The 26,917-nt window shown below is 44.8% G+C and overlaps 1 protein-coding gene across 1 annotated transcript in view; it reads right to left on the minus strand.

Moving 5' to 3' along the window:
- INTS3 (integrator complex subunit 3) overlaps positions 1 to 26,917 on the minus strand; it is a 383,756-nt gene that overhangs the window by 261,657 nt on the left and 95,182 nt on the right. The window contains exon 4 of the mRNA XM_069218194.1: positions 1,199 to 1,312. Within this exon, the coding sequence (XP_069074295.1) occupies positions 1,199 to 1,312 (114 nt within the window). The remainder of the gene's footprint in view (positions 1 to 1,198; positions 1,313 to 26,917) is intronic.

Here is a 26,917-nt window from a genome sequence, read left to right on the forward strand (position 1 = left end):
ACTGGTAGCCACCGCAGAAGTCTTGCCAGTACCGGACGCGGGCATCCCCCATCTCCAAAAGGACAAATCAGACACAGCCAAAGGGTGCACCCGTGTATGCTGGACCCATGGATGTTGGTTGTGACTGGATTCGTCACTTGTGAGGGACACCAGCCTCCACCAAAGATTTGCACTGTGACCGCTGTGCCGCACAAGCACATAGTTTGCATCAGCAGCCCTTTAAACCCTGTAAAGAGGGTTCTGTGGACCCCAAAATCCATGGCTAGAGTCACGCCCACCCACCTGTGGACCGAGGACTCGACTGGACTTCACCCTCATGGATCACACAGCATCAGGCTAATCCTTTAGCATCTTTGAGTCTGCATTCCTCAGAATCAGGACCACTCCAATATCATCTCTGGCAGTTATCCTCTAAAGTTTGGATCTTGCTCTGAAAATGCTCTGGTGGCCAGGTAACGGTCCAAAGTGTACTCTCTGGGTCCTGCCGGACTTAGTCGCCCAACTCAAGCTAAAGTTGCTAAACTAACTTTTCCAAACTTTTGAACAGTATCAAGTTTTTTTTTTGTTTTTTTTTAACCAATGCTTGTTTGCAGTTGATGCTAAAGTTATTTATTCCTTTAAAAATCTATATCTCGGAACACTCCAGTGGATTTTGATTATCAAAGTCTCTAAAGATATATAAAAATCTAGTCAATTTTAACTTGGTGTCTTGTTTTTTCATGTCGTGTAACTTTCTTATTCTGTTTGGTGTTGTTATATGATTTACACATTGATCCTTTGCAAAGCCTTACCGCTCGCAGCCACAGGTTGCCAGGGTTGAGTTTCAGGTTGAATAAATGTGCCTCACAGGAGCCAAAATAAATGTGCCTGACTTGACCTAAGACATTATTTGTGAGTGTACTGCAAGGTAGGGCTACCTAGCCATGCCATTAAGTACACCCCAAATCCCCACAGGTAACTTTTACCTTTTCTGTGCCAGTGTTTCACACATTATGGTGGAGGAGCCAAAAGCATCAAGCTGCCCTTCAATCAACTGTGTAACACACCTCATCGCAGAAGGAAGCACAAAGTCAACTATCTATCCATTACTGGAGTCTTAAAGCTCTCGGCTGAAAAAGGCAGCTGTGCCTAATGGACTTGTTGACGACTTCCACAGCCAGGAATACAATTTAGTAGTGCCTGCTGCACTTTCCCTTACCTGAGTCCGGCATGTTTCCTGGAGCTTCAGATACTTTTCCATCAGCAGTTGATTAATCTTGTTTAAAATTATATTCATCCCATCTCTGGAGAGCAAGGCGAGGTCTCGGTAGGACTAGGAGGAGGAGAGGCAGATATCAATACCTTATTCGTACAAGTTAAAGGCACACTGCCATACATTCCCTGGCAGTGACAGACTCGACAATATGTACACATGCTGCTCAATAAGGCAAGGATAATTAAATGGTTAAACAAGTATTCTGCATGTCTCAACTTTGTATGGAGAACCAGGTCATCAGGTTTATACACTGCTAGGCCATACTAATGGCAGAATGTTGTCTACATAAGGGACTCTGATGTGTCTCATATACTACCCTCATTGTCAAACCCAATCCCAACATAAAACACCAACCTTACTCCAAACATCCACTGCTGCACAGACAACTACTGCAATGCTCTCCAGACTGGCCTTTCCTAAATACATCTCATGCCACTGAAAGCAGTGCCACACGCAGCAGCACATTTCATCTCTGGTGCCAAAATGAATGACTACAGCTCACCAGTAATGTCAAAACTCCACTGGTTTCCCATAGAAACCAGAGCTATAAAGAAAAGAAATGTATCCCTCACGCCTCCACTCCACGTTACCGGGGGGCCAAACTGAAGAGTTGGACTAGGCCATCACAGAAGGCAGAAGAGCTATTTCTTGAACCTCTGACATTTAAAAAGCAACACATTATGACTCAATCTAGAGCCTGGAGCTCTTTACCTCTGAGTTTACCCCTTGCTACCTCACTGACCAGGTTTAAATAATAACTGGAAGCCCTTCAATTAGTAAAATATTTTTGTACATTTCTCCTCTTTCTACCGCCTGGTTGACTTAGGTTCTGCACTGATCTTTGCCTTGAGGCTTCCATCTCCACCAGGATATTATATGATGCTTTCCTGAGCCTCGCACCTGTTGACATTTTGTCTCTTAATATTTATGCAAGTTGAAATTTATATTTCTTATGTAACACTCTATTTCTACTATAAAGCACTCTAACATCGTTGGGTAATATTCAACTTTGTATAAAACTGTTGGATCAAAATAGTAAATCCAACACATCTTCCTGCCAATAACTCATATTTGAGATTTAACGGACATTTACCAGTACTTAGTAGGCAAAGGTACATATTTGGTAACGTTCTGTCAAATTATGAAAATGTCATGGACCACACCAACATGCACCCTTGCAGACATGCCGATAATACCAACCATGCATCAAAAGAACTGACATGGGCGTGATGCATGTATAGAATTGCTGCGCTATGGCAAACAGAAGAAGAGCATCAAAGTGAAAAATCAGTCCTTTGGAACACCCACCCACTCACGTAAATATCACAGAGACTGCCCCAGATAGAGCAGGTTATTTTCACATCAACTCGCACACTCCACTTTGGAACATAACACAGAACAGCTGTCTCATGAGCACAAACAACCAAATACCTACAAATCACTTGCGCAATCATACATACGGCTGTGGGTTGAATTCAGAGCGCTATAGAAGTCTCAAGATCATAACATAACCAGTGGTGCAGCAAGGATCATACTGGGGTCTCCCCAGGTACTAGCCACAGGAGGAGGGTTGGCGGTCGCGTTACTGGCGCAGTGGCTCGAGAACATATCAACGAAAGCATCGCCTGGACAGGATGTTCAATTATACTCGATAAATGTCCCGAGGGCAGAGATGCAACACTTTAAGCGCTCTCCAGGGGAGATGCTGAGTGCCGGAGAGACGTGCTTTGATGAGTCTTCTGCGCCTCTCAGCAGTCCACTCCCTCTTACCACGCTTTCTCCAGTGCCCCCCACTGTGCAGGTATTGCAGGCTCCAAGCCAACAGTCCACGGGCAAAGCCCGTAAGAGGCAACGGAGTAAGCATTTACTACCTCTTAGATATGAGCCGATTCTGCCACAACAATAGGTTTCAAAACAAAAAGTGTATGGACTCAGAGAAGCGCAGTGGCTATGGCTAGACTCTACCTTAACTTCTGTAACATTCGGACTTTGGCCGATCAAGTACTCCTTCATAAAGCACTGCAGTAATTGTCTTCAGGTAATACTATGCTTATTACTACCAATACTCTGGATTTCGGTAATTAGGGGATGAGGAATTACAGGATTATGAGTCCTCCCCTAAAGAAACCTGCGGAAGGGGCGAACATTTTTTTCTTTTTTTTTTCTTTCTTTTTTCAAACCAGACAAATTTGACATGGGACATAGTGGCTTCCACTCAAATCTTTTCATGCTTTAGACAGTCAGACCATACACACAAAACCGCCAGAACTTTAGTAAATGCATACTGAGTTGTCATCTTTCCGAACGACAGAACCACGAACTCAGAGCTGGGATCCCACCATGATTCTCAGGTAATGCCTCTAGCTAAGAAGAATTAAAGGGCGACAATATATAGCCTCAAGATCCATTGACACTAGCCATTCTTCTACATTCAGTGCAATTAGGACTAGGTTCAAGGACAGCATCACGTACTTCTTCTGTCAAATGAACAAGTTTAAAAGGTGAAGATGCAGACCTCCTTCCTTCTTGGGGAATAGAATACTGTACCCTTTTCTTATACAGTCACCACATTTATGATCCTATTGTTCTTCAGGGGAAGGACCTTGTCTCCAAAATTGAGGCTTGTGCAGGAGAGCACATCCTGGTGGAGGTTAGGCGCTCCAGTGGGAGGAACAATACCACAAGGCACTATTAGATTAGCAGGATGACTCAGCAATCAATTGCCTCCCAATGGGTATAAAATGGGAAACCTTGCCCCCATAGGAAGATGGTTACGTGTGAAGCAGTTGGGGTGGCTCCTCACCTATTAGAAAGCAACAGAGACAGTAGGGTTGCATCTTCTGCTGCTATTATTGTCGACCCCAAGATCCACTCCTGACCAGTAAGGAGAGTTCGAACTAATGGAGTGTCTGAACCAGTGAAACGGTTACAGGTAAGTAAGAGCAGTTTTGCAGCTTGAAAAAATTTCTGAATTCACATACTGTGCATTATTTCAAAATCTAGAGTTTGGGCCTGGAATTTGTCTCTGTTAGTCCCTCTTATCATTTTTATTTGTGTTTTGTTGTTGGGTGATGTTGACCACCATTTGTTGTTCTTGTCCTTCCCCTTATGCTGTCAGAAGCCCACACAGTTTGCTCCGTCACCATTTTATTCTTTTTACTCCCTTCTGTTGGCAACCTTCTCCTGCTGTGGCTCCACTATACTTACACTTGTTTTCTGAGCTCCTCATTTTTGGGGCGGCAGGTGCTTGTCATGTGAATCCAGAAAAATTTTCACGCTACAAAACTACTCCTACAGGTAAGGCTCCATTTCATTTTTACGGTGTGAATCTGTTTTTGTATGTGGCCATATTCAATCCTTCCACCCCCAACTTTACTCAAAAGCCTCCAGCAGGATGGATTGAAATACGTACGAGAAGCAAAACAGGTGTTTCAGTACTTTTTGACCAACCTGCGTCCTATACCTTGTAAATGTGTGCACCGATAAACAAGTGGTTGCTGTACAGATCTCTTTTATGGAAACGTTGGTTATGAAGGCCAATGTGGCTTCTTTTTCCTCATAGAATGTGCTCTTGGCCGATTTGTAGCATGTTTAGATAGTTTTACTATCTAGAGATGGTACCTTTTTGATAGAGCCTCTTTGACAATGTGCTACTGTTTCAGTTCCCATTTGTGGAAGGCATTCTCTTGCATGCCCAGTCTGTCTACTTCTGTGTTTTGCACCCCAGATAAGTATATGTTCACCAGTGCTGTTATTCTCTTGATGGCCCACCACTAAATGTCTTGCACCAAGCATGACAATGGGAGTAATCTCATTCTTTCTTGTTTATCGAGGTATATCATTGTGGTTCTGTTGTCCTTTTCAATCTGAACTACCTGTCTCTTGGCATTTCTTCTGGGACCCTTCAGTGCCACAAAGACTGTCTTTAGTTCCAAAATAATGATGTGTTTAACTGCCTCCCCTGGCTTTAAAGATGACCTCGGATGTTCAGCTTCCACATGTGTAGGGCACCCTCCACCTTGTGGGATGTATCCGCTGTGATGGTCTCTTAGGGAGTTGAGTTCTTGAAAGGTCCGTCCACTAAGATGTTCTGTTTGTTCTACCACTCCATCTTCCTTATGCACCTTTGCAGTTAAAACCACTACATCTTTCCAAATTTCAGTGGCCCGGGAACATTGCGCTTGTAGCAACCCCTGTAGGGATCTCATGTGCAGCCATGCATGTGATAATAGGGGAATACAGAATCCTTTATCCTTCCCCGCTGTCCTTGCGGTCAAGGACTGTTCCACTGTGACACTGCCGGCATTCTCTTGTCCACTGGAATTGCTTTAGCTTTGTTAAGTTCAATGTTGTTCCTGGAAACACTTTTTCCCACTGTGGTGTTTGTGCAGATTGTTTTTCCTTTATGGAGAAGCCTACGATGGGCAGTGTTTGTATGACCGTCTTTAAATTATTTTTGTACTGTGCGAAGGACTTTGCTTTCACCAGCCAAATGACCAGCTAAGGAAGGATGTGGATTCCCAATCTCCTTAGGTGGGCTGCAGCCACCGCAAGGCATGTTGCCAATATCACTAGAGATATTTTCTCCTCATAGGGAGCACTGTGAACCGGTAGTGCGCTCTGTTAACAATGAACCACAGGAATTTCTTGTGTTTGCTGTTGATTGGAACGTGGAAGCAGGCATCCCTGAGGTCTACTGTTGCCATGGAGTCCCCTTTTGTAGGCATGGTAGACATCCTGTAATGTTATCCTGAAATTTTGTGTCTTTGTGAGCTTGTTTGAAGTGTGCAGATGCAGGATCGGTCTGAGGGTGTTGTCCTATTTCAGTACAAAGAAATATGTTGAGTAGACTCCTTGTCAACTTTGTAGTCTTGGCACTTTTTCTATTGCGGTTTTGCTGAGGAGTTGCTGTCTCCTCTGTAGTAGGTGAGCTTTCCTCAGTGTTGCAAGGTCTTGCTCTAGGTGTTATGATTACAGGTAGTCTAGGCAATTCTATGCAGTATTTGTGTTGTTTTAGGTTTAGGATCAATTTGTCGGAGGTGATCTTTTGCCATTCCGTCAGGAAACATCCAATTCTTGCCTGATATTGCTGCCAGAGGTGTAGTAAGAGCTCCTCCCTTTCGTCCCACTGCTGGTGTTAGAAGAAGTTGAGAAGGGTGTTGAATATGGCAATGTGCCACTGTGTTGCTGTGGGTATCTCTCTGCCTTTCAGCCCACTATCTCCATTGTCTTTCTCCCTATCCAGTGGTAATCCTGTGTTGGTTGGGGAGATCACTCTCCTGTGTGCATGGAGTCGGCACCTTCATTCCACCAGATGTATGGTGGGTCGTTTGAACATTGCTAGTATTGCTTTTCCACTTGTAGTATGACAGTCTTTGCAGAGAGCCTGGTTCCTTGAAGGACTCTGTCCTGGTCAAGCACTTTGGCAACACGGATAGAAACCGGTTCCTCCCTTCTTCTGCAGTAGTGTCTGCAATGGGAAGCAGGATTTAGTCTGTCCATCCTATAGTTAGAACCGATATGTGTCAGCTGCCTTTTAACCAATGCATTGTACATAACAATGTCAACAATGTCATCAGGTGGAAATGGTCGGGAGGGGTAAGTGTCTACTCCATCCACATGGGAGCCTGCTACCATGTCCTGCCAACACCTGTCCCCAGGTTCCTGGAGAAAATTTCTGGTCAAACTGCTCACGTTCTTCTTCACAGAAGATTTCATCTTTCTTTTCTTCTAGTCCCTCGGGTGTTGTGGGGTTTCTAGGTTCACTACCTAGCTTTCTGGTGCCTTCTTCAGCTGTGGCTTCAGAGGAATGCATGTGCTCGAGTGATTCGTTGAAATTCCTTTTCTTTCCACAATGGCATCCATTTCAGCTTCAAGCCTGCGTCTATTCTTTTCAAAGTCCACAGCTTTGTGGTCGATGCCAAGTGTCAAAGACTTTTTTTTCAGTGCCGAGGCTTTCTTATCTCGGGGCTCTTTATCCCTCCCACACTCACGATCACTTTTTGCCATCAAGTCCAGTTCTGAGGATCAGCACTAATGGGTGTCTTTTCGCTAAACCCCGTGGTGTCCTTTAGGTATTTCCTTTTCCTTGGTCCTGTTGGGGGTCAGTGTCTCGGAAGCCTTTGTTTTTGACTCCAAGAGTCTCTGATCGATGCCAATGCTTCCTTGGGTTACGGAGTGCTCTTCCTTTGATTAATTTTTTTGCCATCGCCTTTTCCACTTCAACAAACTTTTTGAAGCTGGAGTCTTCTCCCTGCGTCAGTTCTCATGATTCTCCTCTTGGCTCCAGAGGCTCAGGTGTCTCAGGGATATTTTCAATTGCGACATGATGTAGTGACCCCACTTCAGTTTTTCTGTCATCTTTGAGGTCTTTGGCAAGAACTCTGCACACATGCTACAGCCAACTGTGTTGCGGTCTATCAGGTTACTGAAGTATACAAAAAGGTGATGGATGGAATGCTTGAATTAATCTCACCTACTGGTAATTGGTCAGGCTGCATCCCAATCCACTATTATTCTGCACACCATGCCACCTCAATTTGGACCCAGCGATATACAAATCAGTCTTGACCCTACTCCAATGGGAACAGTTCAGCCCAAAACGCCAGGCCAGCCCTCCCTAAACCAGAAAACACAAGCAACCGAAGACCGGTTTTCCTATAACTAGAGCTCATCAGCTAGGTATGGATTGGTTCAAGTGGCACAGTGTTCACAGGACTCACACCTCAACATACCCATCAGACTTATGGCAACACACTAAAGTATACAAAACGTGATGGATGGAATGCTTGAATTAATCTCAGCCACTAATAATTACTCAGGCAACATCCCAATCCATTGTTATTTTGAACACCATGTCACCTTCGTTTCGACCGAAGCATATGCAAATCAACTTCACCCTGCTCCAACAGGATCAGTCTAACCCAAATTGACAGGCCAGGTCCTCCCTGAACTGGAACACAAGCAACTCAGGACATGTTTCACTCTAGTTAGGGCTCCTCAGCCAGGTACAGCTTGATTCCAGTGGCAGAGTGTGCACAGGACCCAAGTCTGGACTTACCAGTCTCACTTAGAGGGACACACTAAAGTATTACAAAGTGATGGATGGAATGCTTGAATTGATCTCAAACACAGTTAATTACTTTTGCAGACCGCTATCCCTCAGTGCCTATGGTCTTCGGTCATAAGTACTGGATATATGCCTGCAGAAGATCTATGCTGTATACTGCCATTGGCCCATTGTTTCATATACTTTTTCAACAGTTCACGATCTGAAGTTAACAGCACTATCATACAAGAGGGTCATCAGTAATATGATAAATGATGTCAATTAACATGTGATGAGTACTGTCATATGTAAGGTAATATGCCATGTATGATGGGGGTGTGAGTTTTGGTTAGTTTACCTAGCCATTTTGGTGAAAAAAATGTGTTTTCCCGTTTTAGCTCCCACAGGAAATGTTTTTTGCAAATTTACACCAAACCTGGAATGAAAGTAGAATTTTACTCAGAAAGAGTGCTTTTGCTGGTCATGTATAAATCTGCTCAGTATTTTTTCCAGATATGAGAGTTTTAAAAAGCTGCTGAGTGGGCTTTAAAGAGTTAACACTTTATATGCATATCTGTGCCATTTCGGATCAGCTCAACCTAGAAAGTATTTTTATTTAATAAAAGCAAAAATCTGACTGGACCAGGGATTATTTTTTTCTTCTGTTAGTGCTTTTAGGTTATCGGTTCCAAAGTTAAAATTGGCACCACAGATCAGAGTGATCTGGCTGGCTACAACAACAAAAATCTCTTGTGGCTGCCAACTCAAGATGCAGAGCATGGTCCCTGTGTTCTAAACAAAAAAATGAAAGACCATAGAAGGGGGCAAGGTATGAACATCCTGACCCTTAAGCCATTGGAGGAACCCTCTTAGAGACCCCACTCCCCAAATAGAGTAAATACACTTTTTTGAACAAATCCCTGGATCTGTGGATCTTTTTCAGCTCCTGCAATAACCCAAAACCTAAAAGGGCGGCCAGGGTCCAAGATACTGTGACAGGTGCTGTGGACACCAAAAAGGTACCATAAATACATGCCTGGGTATAATGAACCCAGAGCAAGCTCCACTGACTCATGCATCACCTACTGGGAATTAGCAGCTATTGACTTGAAGCCATGAACCTCCCAAAAGGCAGCATCAGCGAATAAGCTTGTCCTTGGTTCGGTGGTACCCTGCCATGACACTTGTCCTGGGTCCAAGCTGGATATTGCCGCCTGGGCTCACTTTGGATGCAAACAAGAAAACACTGCTCAGAAACAAATAAGCAAAAACAAAACACTAAAGGCACGGGCTGAAAAACATTAAAAAAGAAAAATAGCACACTGAAATGGCAGGTAAAATAACTAACAAATATGGGTTTTTCCAAGAAAGGTTGTGCAACACAAGACTATTCCACAGATCAACTGCGACAGCAACGAATGAAACTGAGATGCCAATGACATTTCTGTTTCCATAACATGAATGCCGAACGGCTCTGAACAAAACGCCCCCCTCCAGGAGGATGTTGAGGGCAGTCTCAGAGAATGTGAAAGATTGGGTTTGTGATGAGGACACAGATAGGGCGGGGAAAAGAAGCAGGATTAGAAACATTTAAAAGCACCTGACTGCGAGCCCCGGTGAGAGACCCCATTATACACTGGGAACAGACATCTTATTCAGCTAAGAGCTAAACCGACAAAAAGCGCGGGGTGGAAGGAAATCAGGAGCACAGACGGGATCTTAATTAAAGGCGGCAGGAAGCTGGGCGATGTGGTACAGAGGAAGGGAGCGGGCACACGCACATTTAAATCTCCACAGGAAGACGGACAGGACTTACAGGAACGGACCGGAAAGTGGGGGTGCGAAGAGAAGCTGCAAAGCAGTTTTTCTTCTAAATAAAAAAGCTGCAGTTTGCCATCAATGGATATTTGGGCTAGACAATTTAATTCGGCGCTTACACACTGACAGCAGGCTGGGCAGAGGCAGCCAATAAGCACAGAAACAAGTAATCGGTAACAACACCCATCTGCTCAAAACGAGTGCCATGTGAACAGAAGGGCGAACCAGTAGGCCCACCAAAACAGGGGATCCATGGCAAGGGCTGATTCCAATGGCACGGCTCCTGTTTGAACCCACTGGGGCCTGGGGAAGGCCCTGGGCTCGCACCGCTGCTGTAGCACAGCCCACCATAAGGAAAGACCCAGGGGACACTGCTCATCAGCCCACCCTTGTGGTTAAGGGGATGGTGCCATACTGTATAACCCCGTCATATAAGTATGATATAAAATGTATACATAGTAAATCCAAGTGTGTAGATGTAAGCTTATGTACACTTTGCTTTTTTTCCCCTACCCGTTACCAATAGAAAGAATACCTCTAAATCAAGTTTGTTCTCTAGCTTTCCTCTATTGTTTAGTATTAGAACGGAGACTGCTAAATCACGCTTCCTTCAGAAGTAGCTAAGTTCAAGTAATTAATTCGAGGTGCCTCAACACGGCACGTGGATGGACCAAACATGCTTTGACATAAAACTGTTGTAACATTCTGTGGTCCAGGTGAATTTCAACTAGGACAATCTCACAGACACCTCACAAGGAAATCAGCATCCCTCTCCCTTAATATGTGGTGAGGGAGAACCTTATAAATATCAAACCCATAAATCTTCCCTAGAACCTGAATACCACCATGTCCTTCATTATTCACAGCTGGCAGGACATATATCTGCATCCACCTGACAATGAGTAACTTTACTTTCTTCATAAACAAGGACCGAATCCTCTCCTTCTGCTATCCACGCCTAGTCAGGCGCCACAGACATTCTCCGCGGGCGCATTAAAGGTACATCCAGGCCATCAAGCTTTTTCCCCAGGCACGCACTTTGGGAAAGAGTTCCAAGCATAGTTTGCATTCCTGAATGCTTGGAGTTGCTGCCGTTGCAGGACACGAGGCGTGGGCCCCCAGCCAGGAATTGTGAAGCACACATCAGCAGAGCATTACGTAAAGGCTTCTGATCTGATGGGGCCAGGGCCCCCGTGAACCATCACCCACATAATGACAATGCAGTGACAACGATGGAACTGAGTGCTGGGTGGAAATAAGGCAGGCGCTCTACTCATAGGGCTCCCGTCGCATTCCGTTCCTCAGTTGCATCAGTAAAATACTTTTCAGTTAAGGGGCTAAGGTAGTTACTGCTCAGACAGTCAAGAGGTCTTTTGCCGGACCCAGCCTTCCTTTAGCCAGGCATGCAAAGCATCTATGGAAAATGATGGACAAGCACAAATGGTCAGCTTGTATGCTGTTTTGAGATGGCTGCCCCAACTCTGACCCAAAGATGGTACTCTTAGGAGGAATCAATCCTCAAAGTAAGTTTTCTTTACACATATGTATTACTCCATGACTGTTGGCTACAGGAGAGCAGTCACTCCTGCCTGGTGCACAGGCTTTCCTGTGGGCAACCGGGCCCCGATTCTAGTTTTCCCACTCTTCATCAAGGCAGAACACTGCACGTGGGGTTAGCAGGCAACTCTTTTCTGAGGTATCTAAACATCAGTGTGACTTGCGGACCACTTAACTGTTTGAGCATCAGGCTACAGGAAGGCCTGGTGAATGCATGTATGGAGACTGGCATGTAGGCCACATATCATCATATTTTGCTGAGAACTGTGGGTTTAAGAGCTACTGGGGCAGTTATGACAATGCACAGATTTACCAGGGAGAGTACACAATATGTGACTTCACTCTGAGCTAGTATAAAGCCAGATGCATGTAGCCACTAATATTCTAGAGGACTCCTCCTGATTTACTGATAGTCGGTGCTGCGGTCTCCCTTCTTCATGCAGGTACGCGCATGTGGTGTACTTCTGTACCACAGAATTCACTGTAAAGTCAAGTAGGTAATCTTCCTAACTAGGTTCAGATAAAAAGATCAGTACTACACTATCCTAATCGGCTGCCACCAACTGTTAGCAGTGTCATGGGCTAGTAGCTGCACATTTGAAAAGAATGACAGCTTTGGGGTCTATATCTGGCTCTAGCACTATGCTGGCGATAAACCTACACAATCATTGTAGAACACTTGTCAAGGGACATATAAGCACTGCCAGAGTAGTAAAATGAAGACCTAGAAGTCAAGGGAGGGTTGTGATTTTCGGCATGAGTTGTGAGCACAATATGATACGAGCACAACTACTCATCATCTTGGCTGTAAAACTAGTAAGTTGTCCTTCGCTACATGTATAGTGTTGCTTAAGGCATCACTGCTTCGTCTTCGTACTGTAATACATAATTCACAGACCTTAACAAAACAGAAGGCACAGTCATTCACATCAGGTCAATAACCTATGATCCACAGACTATGGCAAACATTAGCATTAAGAACCAATGCACAACGCCATCCATCCCACCTGTGCACCTCTTCTTCGGGCCTATGTGGAAAACTCTTAAAATTCACTATCTAGTACGTCCCTGCATAAGGTGGGAAAGCCAGAAGTGCATTGGGAAACCCAAAAGCTTGTCACTTTTTGCACTTCTCCAAGCCAGCCTCAGTGAAATCCAACACATTAACACCTTCTGCTGTCAAGCCTTTCTTTGTTTGTAGCACTTTTCACTGGACACAGAGTACCCAATGTCACCTAGAACATTGATTTGAAATTACATTGGACTATTTAAAATGTACATCATGGTCTTCACACATGAGCAAAGAAGGGGTATTGTAGAAGGCCAAGCTTTACTGTGCTTAACGAAAACAGGAATATAGCTCTTCTATAGCAAAACAAGATTCTTAAAACTCTCTACACTCTTTGGTAAAGTTAAATAGCCACCAAATTCTTAGATGGCATGCTGAATGCATCCTCTGGTATATAAAAGTTAATTCTTAAAGGCTGTGATTCAGTGCTAGCGCCTTTTGTAGAAGTTGTGTACATATAGACACACATTCTATACACAGATTTAAGTATCATCAATCGGCATGACCCCTAGATTCAATGCCCAAGCTACTAGATTATGTTGTCAAAGGATGAGAAAGGAAGGGTTTCTTACTTGTAATCCCAGTTCTCTCAGGGGAATCGCCACTGAAGTCATAAACTTTGAATAGTCCAGCCCACATTGGGGGGGGGGGGAGGAGAGTCCCAGAGCACTATTTCAAAATATGTGTGCTTAAGTTTAGATGTTCACCTTTGTTCATCTGTTCACGAAGGCCTAGAGAAACACTTAAGACATGTAATTTGCAGCCTATAGTACAATGTTAGAATGGACAATTTCTTCAGATATGTACTTTAAAAAAGTGATATATATATATATATGTGTGTGTGTGTGTGTCACATTTGCTGGAAAACAGGTAATTTGACTAGAAAAATCTCTTTCACAAAGCCCTTTTTAAAACAGAGATGAGTAAATACACAGTGTAGCCTCATAGACAGCCCTTATTTATATGAGAAAATAGCATCTGCGCCTTTAAAGGTCTTCAATGTGGTCAATTCCCTGCAATTTAAACGCTAGGATTTGAAAAAGCTAATACAATATTTCTTGAAAATTAAACACGGCCCATCTATGCACCCTTGTTCCTAATGTCAGCCCTTTCCTGGAGGGTCACTCTCATAAACTGTCTACTGATTTGTTCCCTCCGCTTTCCCCCTTGACAGAGAGTAATTCTCTTTGCTTCATTTTTTCAAGCCAATTTATTGACATTTTAGATAACAATACGAGCAGTCTATATCTCAATGACTAGCTCAGTGAGTCACTGCCAGCCCTCAAGGGCAGATACAATTAACAGCAAAAAACTGTTTTCATGAACATTGCTTGAACTATGGGATTTTATTAGGAGAGAAAGGATGTTGCTCTTTGTGACCAGTAGTTTTTATCCGAACACAAAGATGAAGCCTGAGCCTTGCACCTGCAAACAACAACTTTGAACTTCCTAACTTAACCAAGGCTGAGGGGCGGCAGTAGCAGTAGTGATTGCAGGTCGGCTGGGAGAATGTCGAGGTGCATCAATTGAATTCTAACTGGGAAATGACTGAGGCACTGAGCCTACCTAGTAAAGACTGAAAAGCAGGGACATTGGGAGGAGACCAAGGTTGGCGGTATGTTTTGGAATAGGGGCCGAGCTGTTAGGAAAGTTACTAAGATTTGCATTAACATGAAGACCACCGTCTCTCCACAACCTACGTCCCTAACAGGGCATGGCAACCAGAGTTTTCAGGGGAGGCCAAGTACTGAAGTTACAGTGGTAGTGTGACATCTTTGAGGCCTTCATTCAGACTCATCAACATGTTGTCCCAATCGTTGGTGATTTGGTGTTTCCATGGACAGCAGATCCCTCCCTGTGCAAAGCTTTGCTCTCAACCTCGGCCCATATTGCGTTGAGTTAGCTCAGTGACCCAATGTGGGAGAAACCATGGCCTTCCACATCATGGCTACTGCCTGCTTAGTAATCAATAAAGCAAAGTCCAGGAAACAGGCTTGTCACTTCTATAGGTCCCATATGGCAGGCCTCCCAGTTAGTTAAGTTGACTAGCCCGGTGACAGCAGCCAGCCGACTCAATGTTAGAAAAGGAGACCACCAGTAAAGGGCAATCCCATAATATATGCTGAAAGCTAGGTGAGGCAGCAGCGGAGCAAGGGTTGGAGGCATTAGCTTTGGGTCAAAGTTTGGAACTTTTAGCAGGAGACAGGTAGGCTCTGTGTAACATACTAAATTGTGTACACTGTGTATAAATGCAAACTTGGCGTTGCGCAAAACTGTGTGCAGATATGCAGTTGTCCCGGGCCCATTCCCCATCATGGAATGCTCTCCCTTTTTCATATGTGTCACAAAAAGACTGCAGTGAGGGTTGTGTACAGCGTTGGAGTCCTTTGTGCAACCAACAAATGCTCCTTCTGCCATAACCCATCACAAATAAAGTTTGGACTATGGAGTGAGTTGTGGGTTCTACCTAAGAAATAGAACATTTGGCCCAGAAACTGCGCGTAGGACTCAATGGGTCAGGAATTGTCCCGCGTCTGTTGAACTGTTCCCAAAGCAAATCGAAAGGAAAGAGATGACCATCCTGAAATGGATCACTCCAAGTTGTGACTGCTGTGTCCTCCCAATGCTTCAGATCACCTAACGTAGACAAACCAAGTAGGGGGATGGCTGGGGAATAGGGTGTGACATGTATAGTGAGCAGTAAGCTTCTTGAGAAGCAGCACAACACCGTTCGCAACAATAAAAGTGACCCTTGTCCGAGACTCATACAAGGGACCAGGAGTTTGTGTACCTCCTAGAGAAGCATGGGACATCTGTCAGAGCAAGTTTCTTCTAGCGAGAATCCAGAAAGCCAACAGCAAAACTATTGAAGCTGGGCTGCCAAATATTAAGGTTCAAAATTTAGGGCCCAACCCGCTCTACCAGAAAGCACAGCTGAGTTAGAGAGACCCTGCACCAGACATTGTGCCATCCGAGCTCGCCAAGTAGTGCATAAGAGAGAACTTCCTTGTGAGAAGGATAGTGAGATTAGCAAAACAGTACACGAGGGAGGTCAGCACTACCGTTTTAGATGAGGCAAATGCTCCCCCTGCTGAAAGTGCGAGAGTCTTCCGAAAATCTATTAGTGCCCTTAGGCAGACACTTACACCACAAATCTCATCAAGGAGGCCGCGGCTGGCCATGATATATTCTGTGCCAAAGTACAGGAAGGAAACTCTTATTTGATTGAGCCACTCCATGGTCCAGACAGGTCGAGTGGCATTAGGGTGCAGCAGGAATAAGCAGAAATTTGGACAGTTTGATCAGTATAGCCCAGAGAAAGCAACAAACTCTTTAAGGGTCCGTGCTATGTCCTCAGGAACACAACAAAATGACCACATTGTTGCTTTTAAAACTCTGGTATTTGGATCTCTGTTGTGGTGTCGGACTCCCTAATGGAATCTCACTCCTTTATATGTTGAGCTAAACTTGGAACATGGACTATGAGCTTCAACCCACTGCACCCACTTTTGACATACTACCAGTTGCCCGTGGATAGTTATTGTAAAGGGCTCTGGCTAGGGCAAGGGGAGTATCTGTGCAATGCATGTTGCTTCTGTGAAACAGTGCGAGCGAGATAGATGTCAATTGTACTTTACTTTATGAGGATAGGACTCCCTTTTGGATATCCTCTGGGTGAAAGTACACAAGACAAATAAAGGAGAGAGCCTGCCAGACGGGGATGTAGACTTTAAGAGCATACCTAAGGTCCTTTGAAATGGACCAGGTTCTCTGAAAGCAAGGAGGGAGACTGATGCCCCTTTGAAGTGTATGGACAGTTCATGTTCCAATCTGGTTTCATTCTTCCCGATGTGTTACTGCAGACAGATTCCTGTAGCAGCTGAGTGAGAAAGCATCTCTTTGTTGTTCCTCTGCCTCAGACTCCTGTCAAGGTACACCTTGCGCTGCCACCTTTCCTGCCAAGTTAAACTGAATAACTTTACCATGACCAGTTTGGGGCTAAAAAACAAAATGTCAACAACTGCCTGACCCCAGCTCCATATATGGGTCTCTGGAATCCACATGTATTGATGCAAAACTAAAAAAATACTGAAACAGTCCTGTATGCCAGGATTCACACCCACCAGTGCCAGGAACCATAAAGCCGTGTGCATGAGAAATACATGTGTTCCAGATCCTGGACTGCTCTCTTTCTTCGAAGGTAGGGACACCATGGACAAGTCCCCGGCAAGGATGTATAGAGACTACTTAAAGAAATAGGAAACTGCCTGTGTGAAAAGGGAATTGCTGAATTCCATTCCCACAGCAGAGCATGCCTTGAGGCGTCACCAGCCCTGCTGTCTGGTCACTAAGTAAATGAGAGAGGACCAGGAACTGAACCTGCTGGAAGGTATGCACCTTCCTTGAGCAAAGGGGCAGACTCGCTGTGAAATAAAAAGCAATTTTTAAAAAAGAGCATTGCAAGTGTGCCCTGCAGGAGGATGTGGTCTAGAAAAGACGATGACAGATGTGCGAAGGACAATGACCCCTGACCATCTGATTCAGCCTCTAAGAGAGGAGCGGTACTGCGCAGTAAAATGTGTTAAACGGCATCAAAATCAGTGCTGCGAGTGCGCAATGATGCACTTGCTTGATCAACCTGTGTGGAAACCTGATATTTTTCTCAGACCAGAGAACCGGAGAACCCAACTGCCTACCTGGGGCAACTGCAAAGACGCATCAGCAAGCCTCCAGGACTGGTATAGACTTCACAGAAGAGAGGTGGCCAGGAGGAGCAGGACACCTGTATAAAACCACCCTCTTGGGTAATTTGAGAGGGCCATGGGTGAAAAACAAGTCTTAAAAAATATAGCCAAGTGGGCTGTATTTATATCTTCATAAATTAGGACACACAACTTATTGTGCCTATTAACTCTTCCATGATCCGGAGATCATGAAGGATTATTATACAACTGAGCAAAAAAACAAAGATGTGTAGCATCCTTGGCTCCAAACAACAAGTTACTTACCTTTGTTAATGTCTTTTCTCGAAGAGACTATGTGATACCGACTTCTACACACAGATTCCTCAAATTGTGAATAGATACTAAAGCAGTGCACCTCTTGTGGTTGTGGCTGTGTGAAATGGCTCAGACCAGGAAATCCTGCAGTAGAGATCGGGCAAAGTGCCTGTTCCGCTGGACCTGGCTATCAAGACAGAAATACTTTGTGAACATGTGCAGAGACGCCCAAGTAGCGGCCTGGCAAAGGTCCATATTTGGCACACTATGCACAGTGCATGCCAGCGCAGTGGTACCAGCCTTCACTCTGGTCGAATGGGAGCACAAGCCTTTTGGATGTTTCTTCTTGGCTTGTCAACAGCAGACCTTGATGCATAGCACAATCCAACTTTGGATGGTCCTCTTTTACACTGCTTTGTCAGTCTTAGCCGAAGAGAAACCAAGGCTGTGCTGTCAGTGTTGCCTGGTTCTGCCTACATAGAAGCTAAGTGCCCTTGTAAAGTCAAGGCAAAGAAGCTATTTTTTCTCCTTGGAGGGACGCAGTGTTGCATAGAAAGTCTTCCAGGTGATGGATTGCGATATGTGGAAGGGTGGGACTGCCTTGGGCAGGAATGTCTCTTTTGTGCAGAGGACAAACATGTGTTAGAATAAAGATGTATATGGGGGAAACTTTGAACCACACCTGGAGTCCACTCACTTGCCTGGCCAATGTTTGAGGAAAGCTGTCTAGATGGCAAGAAGATAAAGAGAACAACTATGCAGTGGTTCGAAAGGAAGTGGACATCAGGTAGGTGAGTACCAAATTAAGGTTCCTTGCTGCATGACAAATGTACATACAAAAATATGGACCAGCCCCATCAAAAACGCATCACAACTGTTGACTTGAAGAAGAATGGCTAGTAAGGTAAATGTAAGAAGGCCGAAAATGCTGAGAGGTAATCTCTAACTGTTTCCATAGCAAGGCCTTACTGGGCCGATGACAATAGAATATCTGATAACTGCGCATTCCGAGTTTGTATGTTTTGGGAAGTGCATCAGACAACAAACTATTCCTATTGCCCTGCATAAATAGATTTAATTGATGGATGACTGGTTGCTAAGATGACACCAACAACTTTAGGAGAAAGATCACAGTTGGAGGTGTAGATGGGTGCAGACTCAGGTGCAAGACTCGGCCCTCCTATTGTGACAGACGGTTCTCCTAAAGGAGATGTGAAACCAGTGGACATGTGCTCCTGACCAGAGATTCCAGGTACCACATTCTCCTCACCCAGTCTAGAGCCACCATGAAGACCTGGTACAATCGGACTGGAATCCCAACTCCCAATGCTGGCAAAAGGTTTCTCCGAGAGATAACTGCCTTGGAATCCAAAAGCACAAAACCTTTGACACTGTGCATTCTCTGCGGTGATGAATAGATTGAGCAGGGGTCCTCCCTGCTGTTGGAAGTTGCCCTACACTACTTCAACGTGTAACTGCCAAAAGTGATCCGCTAGGGAACATTGGTTGCATTCATCTGCCATGTGTTTAAAGATCCTCCCAGGTGTGGGTGATCAGAGAGATGCCCTCAGCGTTCAGACACTTCCACAGGCTCCTGACATAGAACCCACAACACAGGAGTCAGGTCTGACTTCAGCACACTGATGGAAGAATCCAAAGATGCCAACACGTTGGCCCCCGCCTGGAGGTGAATTACTATTGTTTGGGGCCAGCCCACCTTGAGATATAGGAAGATTGGTATTCCCAGCCTCCACAGATGAGCTACAAAGACTACCATCACCTTTGTGAATACCCAAGGTACGAAGGTAAGGCCAAAGGGGAGCACAGTGAACTAGAAGTGCTCACAGCCTCCCTGAAACTGCAGTTAACACCTGTTGGACTGCATGGTGGGAATGTTGGAAGTATACCTCCTGCAAGTCCAGTGCTACCATCCATTATCTGGGATTTAGGGCAGATAGGATTTGGGCCCGGGTGAACATTTTCAAATTGTCCTTCCAGACAAAGAAGTTCAGAGAATGAAGATCTAGGATGGGACAAAGACTTCCGTTTTTTTTTCGGCACCAGAAAATTACAGGAGTAGCAACCAGTCCTGATCTCTAATGCCTGCACCAGCTCTATCGCTCCCTTGGCTAAGAGAGCCTGAACTTCTCTGTGGAGTATGGACAAGTGGTTCTTATGAGGTGTTGCAGTGCGGGTGGTATATCCAAGGGATAGAACTGAAGGGTAGGGACTATCAATAGGCCACAATCTGGAGCACCTATTGGTAGGGCGTGATGTTCCCCCATTCAGGGAGGTGAAAGGTGATTTGACCTCCTACCGGGTAATCATTGCCAACAAGCACAATTTAAAACAGTTTAGTTCTGGCTGAAGGTGGAAGGGGTGGGGTATTGCATTGCCCCTAGGGGCCTAAACGCTGTGAGCTGGTTTTCAAGCCTCACCCTCGAAAGGGCTGGGAAGCTTGTGGCTGTTACCCATACTGGAGCTGCCCCCACCAAAGCCTTGAAATCGGCACTGCTGTTGGGGAAACTGCAGAAAATGCTGTGGTAGGCCCAGAGAGCATGTGGAGGCCTTGCACACTTTAAATTTCTCAAGGGCCAAGTCAGCCTTCATTCTGAGAACTTTCAAGCAATTCAAGGCAATGACCAAGAGAGAATGCTGCCTATGTTCGATGAACAGCCAGTGAAGTGAATCAAGCCGTGGCACCTAAGCACCATATTAGCCCTGACTGCCCTATCCAAGCAGTCGGTTGCGTCCAGCCCAGAATGGATGGTGTATTTTGCTAATCTTGACATTCGAAATTCAGGCTTTGCAGGTTTGAACTGATATCCTCCAGGACAGCTGGCATGATTTCTGCCACTCTGTCCTACAAAGTGCGCAAATACTGTTCAGGAGGCACGAGTTATTAATACATTGCAAGGCAAGGTTGGCAATACGTGTTTCACAATATTTTCCATCATATTGGTTTCCTGGTTAGGCAGAGTGATAGGGAATGAAAAGGGGTTCATGCGGATTAAAGATGCCTGTACCACCAAGCTCTCCTGGGTGGTATGCTGAAGCAATAAATCAGGGTCTCCTGGAACATCTGTGCTATCTCGCCACCTGTGTTTACTGGCAGGCAAGATCCTGGATGAGCCCAGGTGCCTATGAGTCGCATTAAAAGACGGCAGAGGTTCCTGAGTGGTAGCTGCAGGGTTAAGGACCCTTTGCAAACATGTTGGTTTTGACCTCCCAAATAGGTAATTTTAGGTCTAGGACTTCCACTGATCTCCTGATGACAGTGGCAAAGGAGACAAATTGTTCAGCAGTCAGAGTTTGATGCCCCCCCTCCGACATTGGCTTACATTCTCCAAACACACTGGCATCTTGTAGGTGCTCAAAAATGTTGTCCTCATCAGAGAAATCGTCACCCTCAACATTATGGTCATGAAACTGGTTCTGGGGGTCAGAAAAAGTAAAATGTATAGTCCAGTGTGTTTTGAGTTGAGCTTCCGAATCTGATAAAACGATCAGTTCCAGGTCTGGTGTTGGTGACTGTCCCACTGTAGAAACTCAAGCCTGATGCTGCTGGTCTTGGCGCTGCAGACAAGGTCGGATGGTGCATCAGGGCTGGAGTTGGAGGCTTCAGGGAAAGGTACTCGCTTGAGGGAAAGGTCGACCTAGCGTGGAGGTCGTGTGGCAAAGTCAGTGATGGGGAGGGATCCCCTGACAGGTTTCCAACTGGCAGCTACCTTGAATTCTTGGAGCTAGTGGGATTTGGTAAGGTAACAGATTTTGTCTGCGGCCTCTTTTAGCTGGTGTAATTCGTCCACTGTGGCAGGAGGTCAAGCAGAAGCCCTGCAGGATTCAGCTCCATAGAGTGGCTCCACCACCTGGAATTACCAGAGCGTCCTGTCACAACGAACGGTGTGAGATGTAGGATGTCAGAGAAATGTTTTCTGAATTTTTTTGGTCAGTTTTCTGTGTGATTTTCAGGATTCACCCAAGCTCTGCGATCTCAATGTGGGTTGATTGACGAAGTGGGAATGCATCTGCGTCCTTGACTTCGACCGGGACCGAATCCATGACTTCTTATGGAGTTTGGCAACAACGAGTTTGGCCCTGCGGTCACATATGGCTTTGTGGTTCATCCTCCGCAGCAAGAACATGACTGGGTTGCATGAGACGCAGAGGACCCAACAGCAGACATTGTGGGCGTCAGTTACGGCATCTGTTGGTTACAGTCCCTACATGGCTTGAAACCTGTTTTCTAAGGGTCGGTATCTGCACACTATAAGAGTAATCATAAGGAAAAAATATTTTCCTGAGGAAAACCATCTGTCGGAAGACAACTCTGCTATCTCCAGATTAGCATTCGAAGGCACAGACAGAAAGGAATGATGCCAGCGCACGGAGGTGCCGCATATATAGGAGCCTCGATGTAACATCCGAGGCCAACGTGGAGCCACACAATATCACATACCAACAAGCGAGCGAATTGCTTTAAAGTTTTAGGATCCAATCTGGCGCCTGGGGAAATTCACAAGTTGAGGAATATGTGGTTGGAAGGCTCTATCAGTAAACTAGAGATCTTAAGTCTAGCTCCAGGTTTTTTACATCTTTCCTCACAGCTTTCCTTTCTATTTTTTTTAATGCTAACGAAGTTCCTATGATGAGGAAAACAGTTACTTGCAACAACCATCCAAACCCCTCAACAGAGCCAAGGGCAAAGTTGTTACTTTCAAATCCTGCACTCCTAAATTGATAGCTTACACTGCGTGCAATAAAGTTGAAAATCCTGTGGCACCTTTGCACCAGCTGAACAGTTTTTCCCCAATGGAAGTATCTATGCCAGTGAAAGCAGTTCCCTTTTTTCTTCTCTTTCTGGGGCGGGCGTGCAGCTGCATATAATCACTTTAAACTGTTTTGATTTTCTGAAGGGATTTTGCCTTTGACATGTTCATCTTTCTTGTTGCTAGGAGTGGGAGGAGTGCATCGATTAAAATGTGAACTGTTATTTGTGACTGGAATTTTATTTTTATCTGCTTGCAGGATTTTTCGGGAACACGCACATATGTTTATACGTCCAGCGTCCGTGAATGTAGTTTAGATTTTCATGATGGAGAACTGCTGTTATATGTAAATAACAAACAAGTATGTAATCACAGCTGGATATATATTGCAAATACTTCCCCGCAAACTGAGTTGCTTCTGAAGCATTTTGTAAACCACAATTAAATGGCTGCACAAATGGCAGACCAGGAATCATCCTCCTTAAAAATGGTCTCTATAAAAGACACATAGACTAGAACCCGCTAATATTTTCAGAGTGACTAATTACCATTCACATACGGATGAACATTCCTCAGTCCCATAAAAATGGACCATCTCTATGCACTTTACCAAATTACACCAGGGTGGACCTTGAAACTTATGTCTAGGAATCAAGTGACACCCCACCTACCAATGAGGTTTACAATAGCTCCCATGGAAACTAAATGTATCCCTATTTTCCAAGTATTTATGTAAAAGGAATTATCTAGTATCATGAACCATTCACCTGAAGCTCTAGATTTAGAGAAGAAAATTTCAAACACACTCCTCTATTCTGAATGTACTGGAATACAGGATCTAACAGATCTACTGGAGTGATCAGAATTGGCAACACATCACCTGGTGGTAAGCAAAACAATATTGTCAATACTCCTAAGTTCACAAACACCACCACATTCTCCTTACCTACAAAACCTTCAACTTACAACCAGGCAACAGATACAATACGGATTCTAGCCATTAGCATTCAAAAAGAAAGCCCATATACTTACTTTGTTGTATGTGCAAATAAGAGAGTAAAGGAGAGCGTGAGCTGGGGAGTGGAGGCACTATATGGCAGCAAACCAGGTGAGTGACTCATATGTCCATAATGAGTACTCAAAGGCAAAGACACTTCTCCAATTATATGGAGCAGGAGATCTATAGTTACCTGGAGTCTGCCAGAACTGGAGTGGAAAAGACCGCTCCTCGCTTCTCTCTCCTGGGACACATTGCCGATCCAAAGACAATCACAGGAGACCCAAGCATTTACTCCTTCAATCTCAGGGCGGGGAAATAAGGAGAGAAAGCTTGGGACATGGGTGCTGCTCATCTTTCTGACCTTGGACGATGCAGTACAACTGGGATGGCACTCGGGAGACAAGTGCGCCTCACATAAAGCAGTAGAGCTGAGCACTAAACCGGCTACATCCACCCTATGGGGGCTACTGTGGGGAGGAACTGATGCGCCACATAGTCTGGAAGAGCTGGAGGGGGGCACTGCAAAAATATGGGTTGTGGGAGTGAATCCGGGAACGGTAAACAAGCAGAGCTTCACTGTTCGGCCACAAAAAAAAACACAAAATGTTCTGCAGCCAATACAGGTGGCCACTGGTGAGGTAGGAGTCGCTTGTCTGTGCCAGTGGCAGGTTTTTGGAAGGTGAAGGAGGTGGGTGAGAGAGCAGACTATATCGTTTGCAAGGTTAGAACAGTAAATATCTGCAAATTACCCTGGTTTGGGCCCAAACTTGAAGAAAACAGAGTATTGAACCAGCCCGCTCCAGCTACTCCTGGTGCTTCTCTCATGCTGCCTGAGGACCAGGAGCGCAGCACCCGGATTGGTAGAGGGGAGCTGGCTGAGGATCTGGGAGCCTGTGCTGGAGCTACAAACTCCGACAAGAGGAGCACCGGGTAAGTATATTTTTGAATTTTTGTATTAAATTTGATTTAACTCACAGACAGGCACTGTGAGAAACTTGCAAGGCCTTCAGCCTTAACTCCAGAGCTCTCAATTGTGGCACGTTCTAAACACTGTTTCAAACAGACCATGATTGAGAGCTTTCGCATTGACCCTAAATGCACTGTTGGTTTTAAGCAGTGCCTGTCAGTGGGTCATATATTCGCCCCACCACTATTGTCACTGGGCGCCACTGCTTTTAAGTATCACAATGTTCACATCTTTCTTTAATCATAGGTCACAACTATAAAATACAACACAACTAATTATACACAACACTGCATGCACCCAAAACAGCACATATATACCATTCAATTGGATATCACTGAAATGTTCACCAGACCATCCTCCACTAAAACAACATCCAATAATAGAACACATAAGGAAAGACTTCTACCATACATCAAACGAGGTGAAAATAATGAATTATCTTGCGGTCACATCACAGAACAGCTCGTGCTACCATCAACTGCCTTGCATACAAACCCGACTACTGAGCAAGCCTAGCTACCCAGAAGATACACAAGCCATCCACATAGCCCTCTAGACTCAACGAACAAATACCAAGATTCATTCACTACTCTTAAAATGGACACACTCACCAACCTCAGTCACACCACTGATATTCTACCATTCCAGGCTAAATCCCCCATGAATCACACTTAAGAATACTTCTCTGTAAACAGTTGTGTAAAGTCCTAGAGCGGTCAGGTCTAACAGGACACTGATCTTTTTTTATTCACAAGGGATATTTTCCTAGCTTATCACACTTTATAGGCCACAGTGAGCAGAACTGGATACAGAGTAAGCTTACTCTTTCATTAATGACACCAAACTGTTCCAGAGGGTTCCACTTGCCCCAACAACCGCAAAGTTATTCAGAGCGCATCACATTTGCATACTAAATGTGACTTAAGCTATTTAAGATGTACATTTACCGAGCAATACCAAAAGCCTGATTAGACTGACTGCTACTGCAGCGATAAATCTAGCCTCATCGCCATTATCACGGTAGAAAACTGGTTGCTAATTCTGGTGTGTTGGAGCGCCGTAGTTCATCATTCTTCGGCAGAATTATGACACCAACTGTTACAGCGGTCATAAGTATGTCTTGAGCACCAGGGCCTAATAATGAAATGCACTGTTCCTAAATACTAATAGAAGGAAGGAAAACACACAGGGAGAGTGTAAGGTTAACCTATTAAATAGAGAATCCTATTCAATAGGAGCAAGAGTCCTCACACACCCAAATGGGTGTCATGCTTCATCATCGGACAAGCTCCTCGTCAGACTGGCGCTGCAATGTCTGACGGGCACCACCCGTCAATTCGGGAGCGCGACCAGGGGTAGGAGCAACCACCGACGGCCGGCCACCAACTACTTGTCACTTGGACCAGGCCTAAGGTCTGCGTGATCCCATGAAGCCTTATCCCGAATTGGGAGGGGCAACGAAGAGTTTTGACACTGTGGGTCATAATGGACTGATGTAAGTGACTGACTGATTTTTTGCTTTCACTTAGTAGTTGTTATAGGCAAGATCATTCTTTGTATTTGTATGTGGAGAAGCATCATCATATTTAGGTCCTGAGGAAGCGTCAGTGGATCCTATGTGGACCAAATAGACGCGAAACATGTCGACCCAATTTCTTAGGGGGGTCTTATAGTTTTTGACTACCCATTTATGTGAGAAAAGTCGGACATCATTTCGAAATTGTTCTCCAGATTATTGTTTTTAATCTTGGCCTGCTATCTGCACCAATTAAAGAAATTCTTGCAAATAGGTCATGAGCCAATTTTAGCTTGGTTTATTATTTTTCTTGCTCTCCTTCCTCTCCTTACTTACCTATGGGATAGTGAGGCATCATCATAAAAGAACTCCGGCAAAGAGCCCCCCGAAAGGGTGGTGCCCGTCAGACATTGCAGCGCCAGTCTGACGAGGAGCTTGTCCGATGATGAAGCATGACACCCATTTGGGTGTGTGAGGACTCTTGCTCCTATTGAATAGGATTCTCTATTTAATAGGTTAACCTTACACTCTCCCTGTGTGTTTTCCTTCCTTCTATTAGTATTTAGGAACAGTGCATTTCATTATTAGGAACTGATATGGGAGGGTATGCACTGGACCTTTAACTCCTCCCCATCCCCCTATTTTTCGATATATTGAGCACCAGGGCTACACATAAAGAGAAAAATCTGGACAAAAATAAAGTTCTTCAAAATGTAATCATGTTATCTGAGACTAGACAGTATATTACTGTATGGCACATATATTTATAAACTGAGTTATGGTTCTGTCTTCTCAAACGTATAAAGCCACTGAAATTTGCCAAATATGGTTACCAACATATACAACACATGCCATAAACCAGGAAGCCCACTGTGTACCGTTGGCAAATTGGTGCTTTCGGCATGGAGGGTGACACGA

The sequence above is a fragment of the Pleurodeles waltl genome, chromosome 12, assembly GCF_031143425.1.
Source record: "Pleurodeles waltl isolate 20211129_DDA chromosome 12, aPleWal1.hap1.20221129, whole genome shotgun sequence".
Classification (NCBI taxonomy): domain Eukaryota; kingdom Metazoa; phylum Chordata; class Amphibia; order Caudata; family Salamandridae; genus Pleurodeles; species Pleurodeles waltl.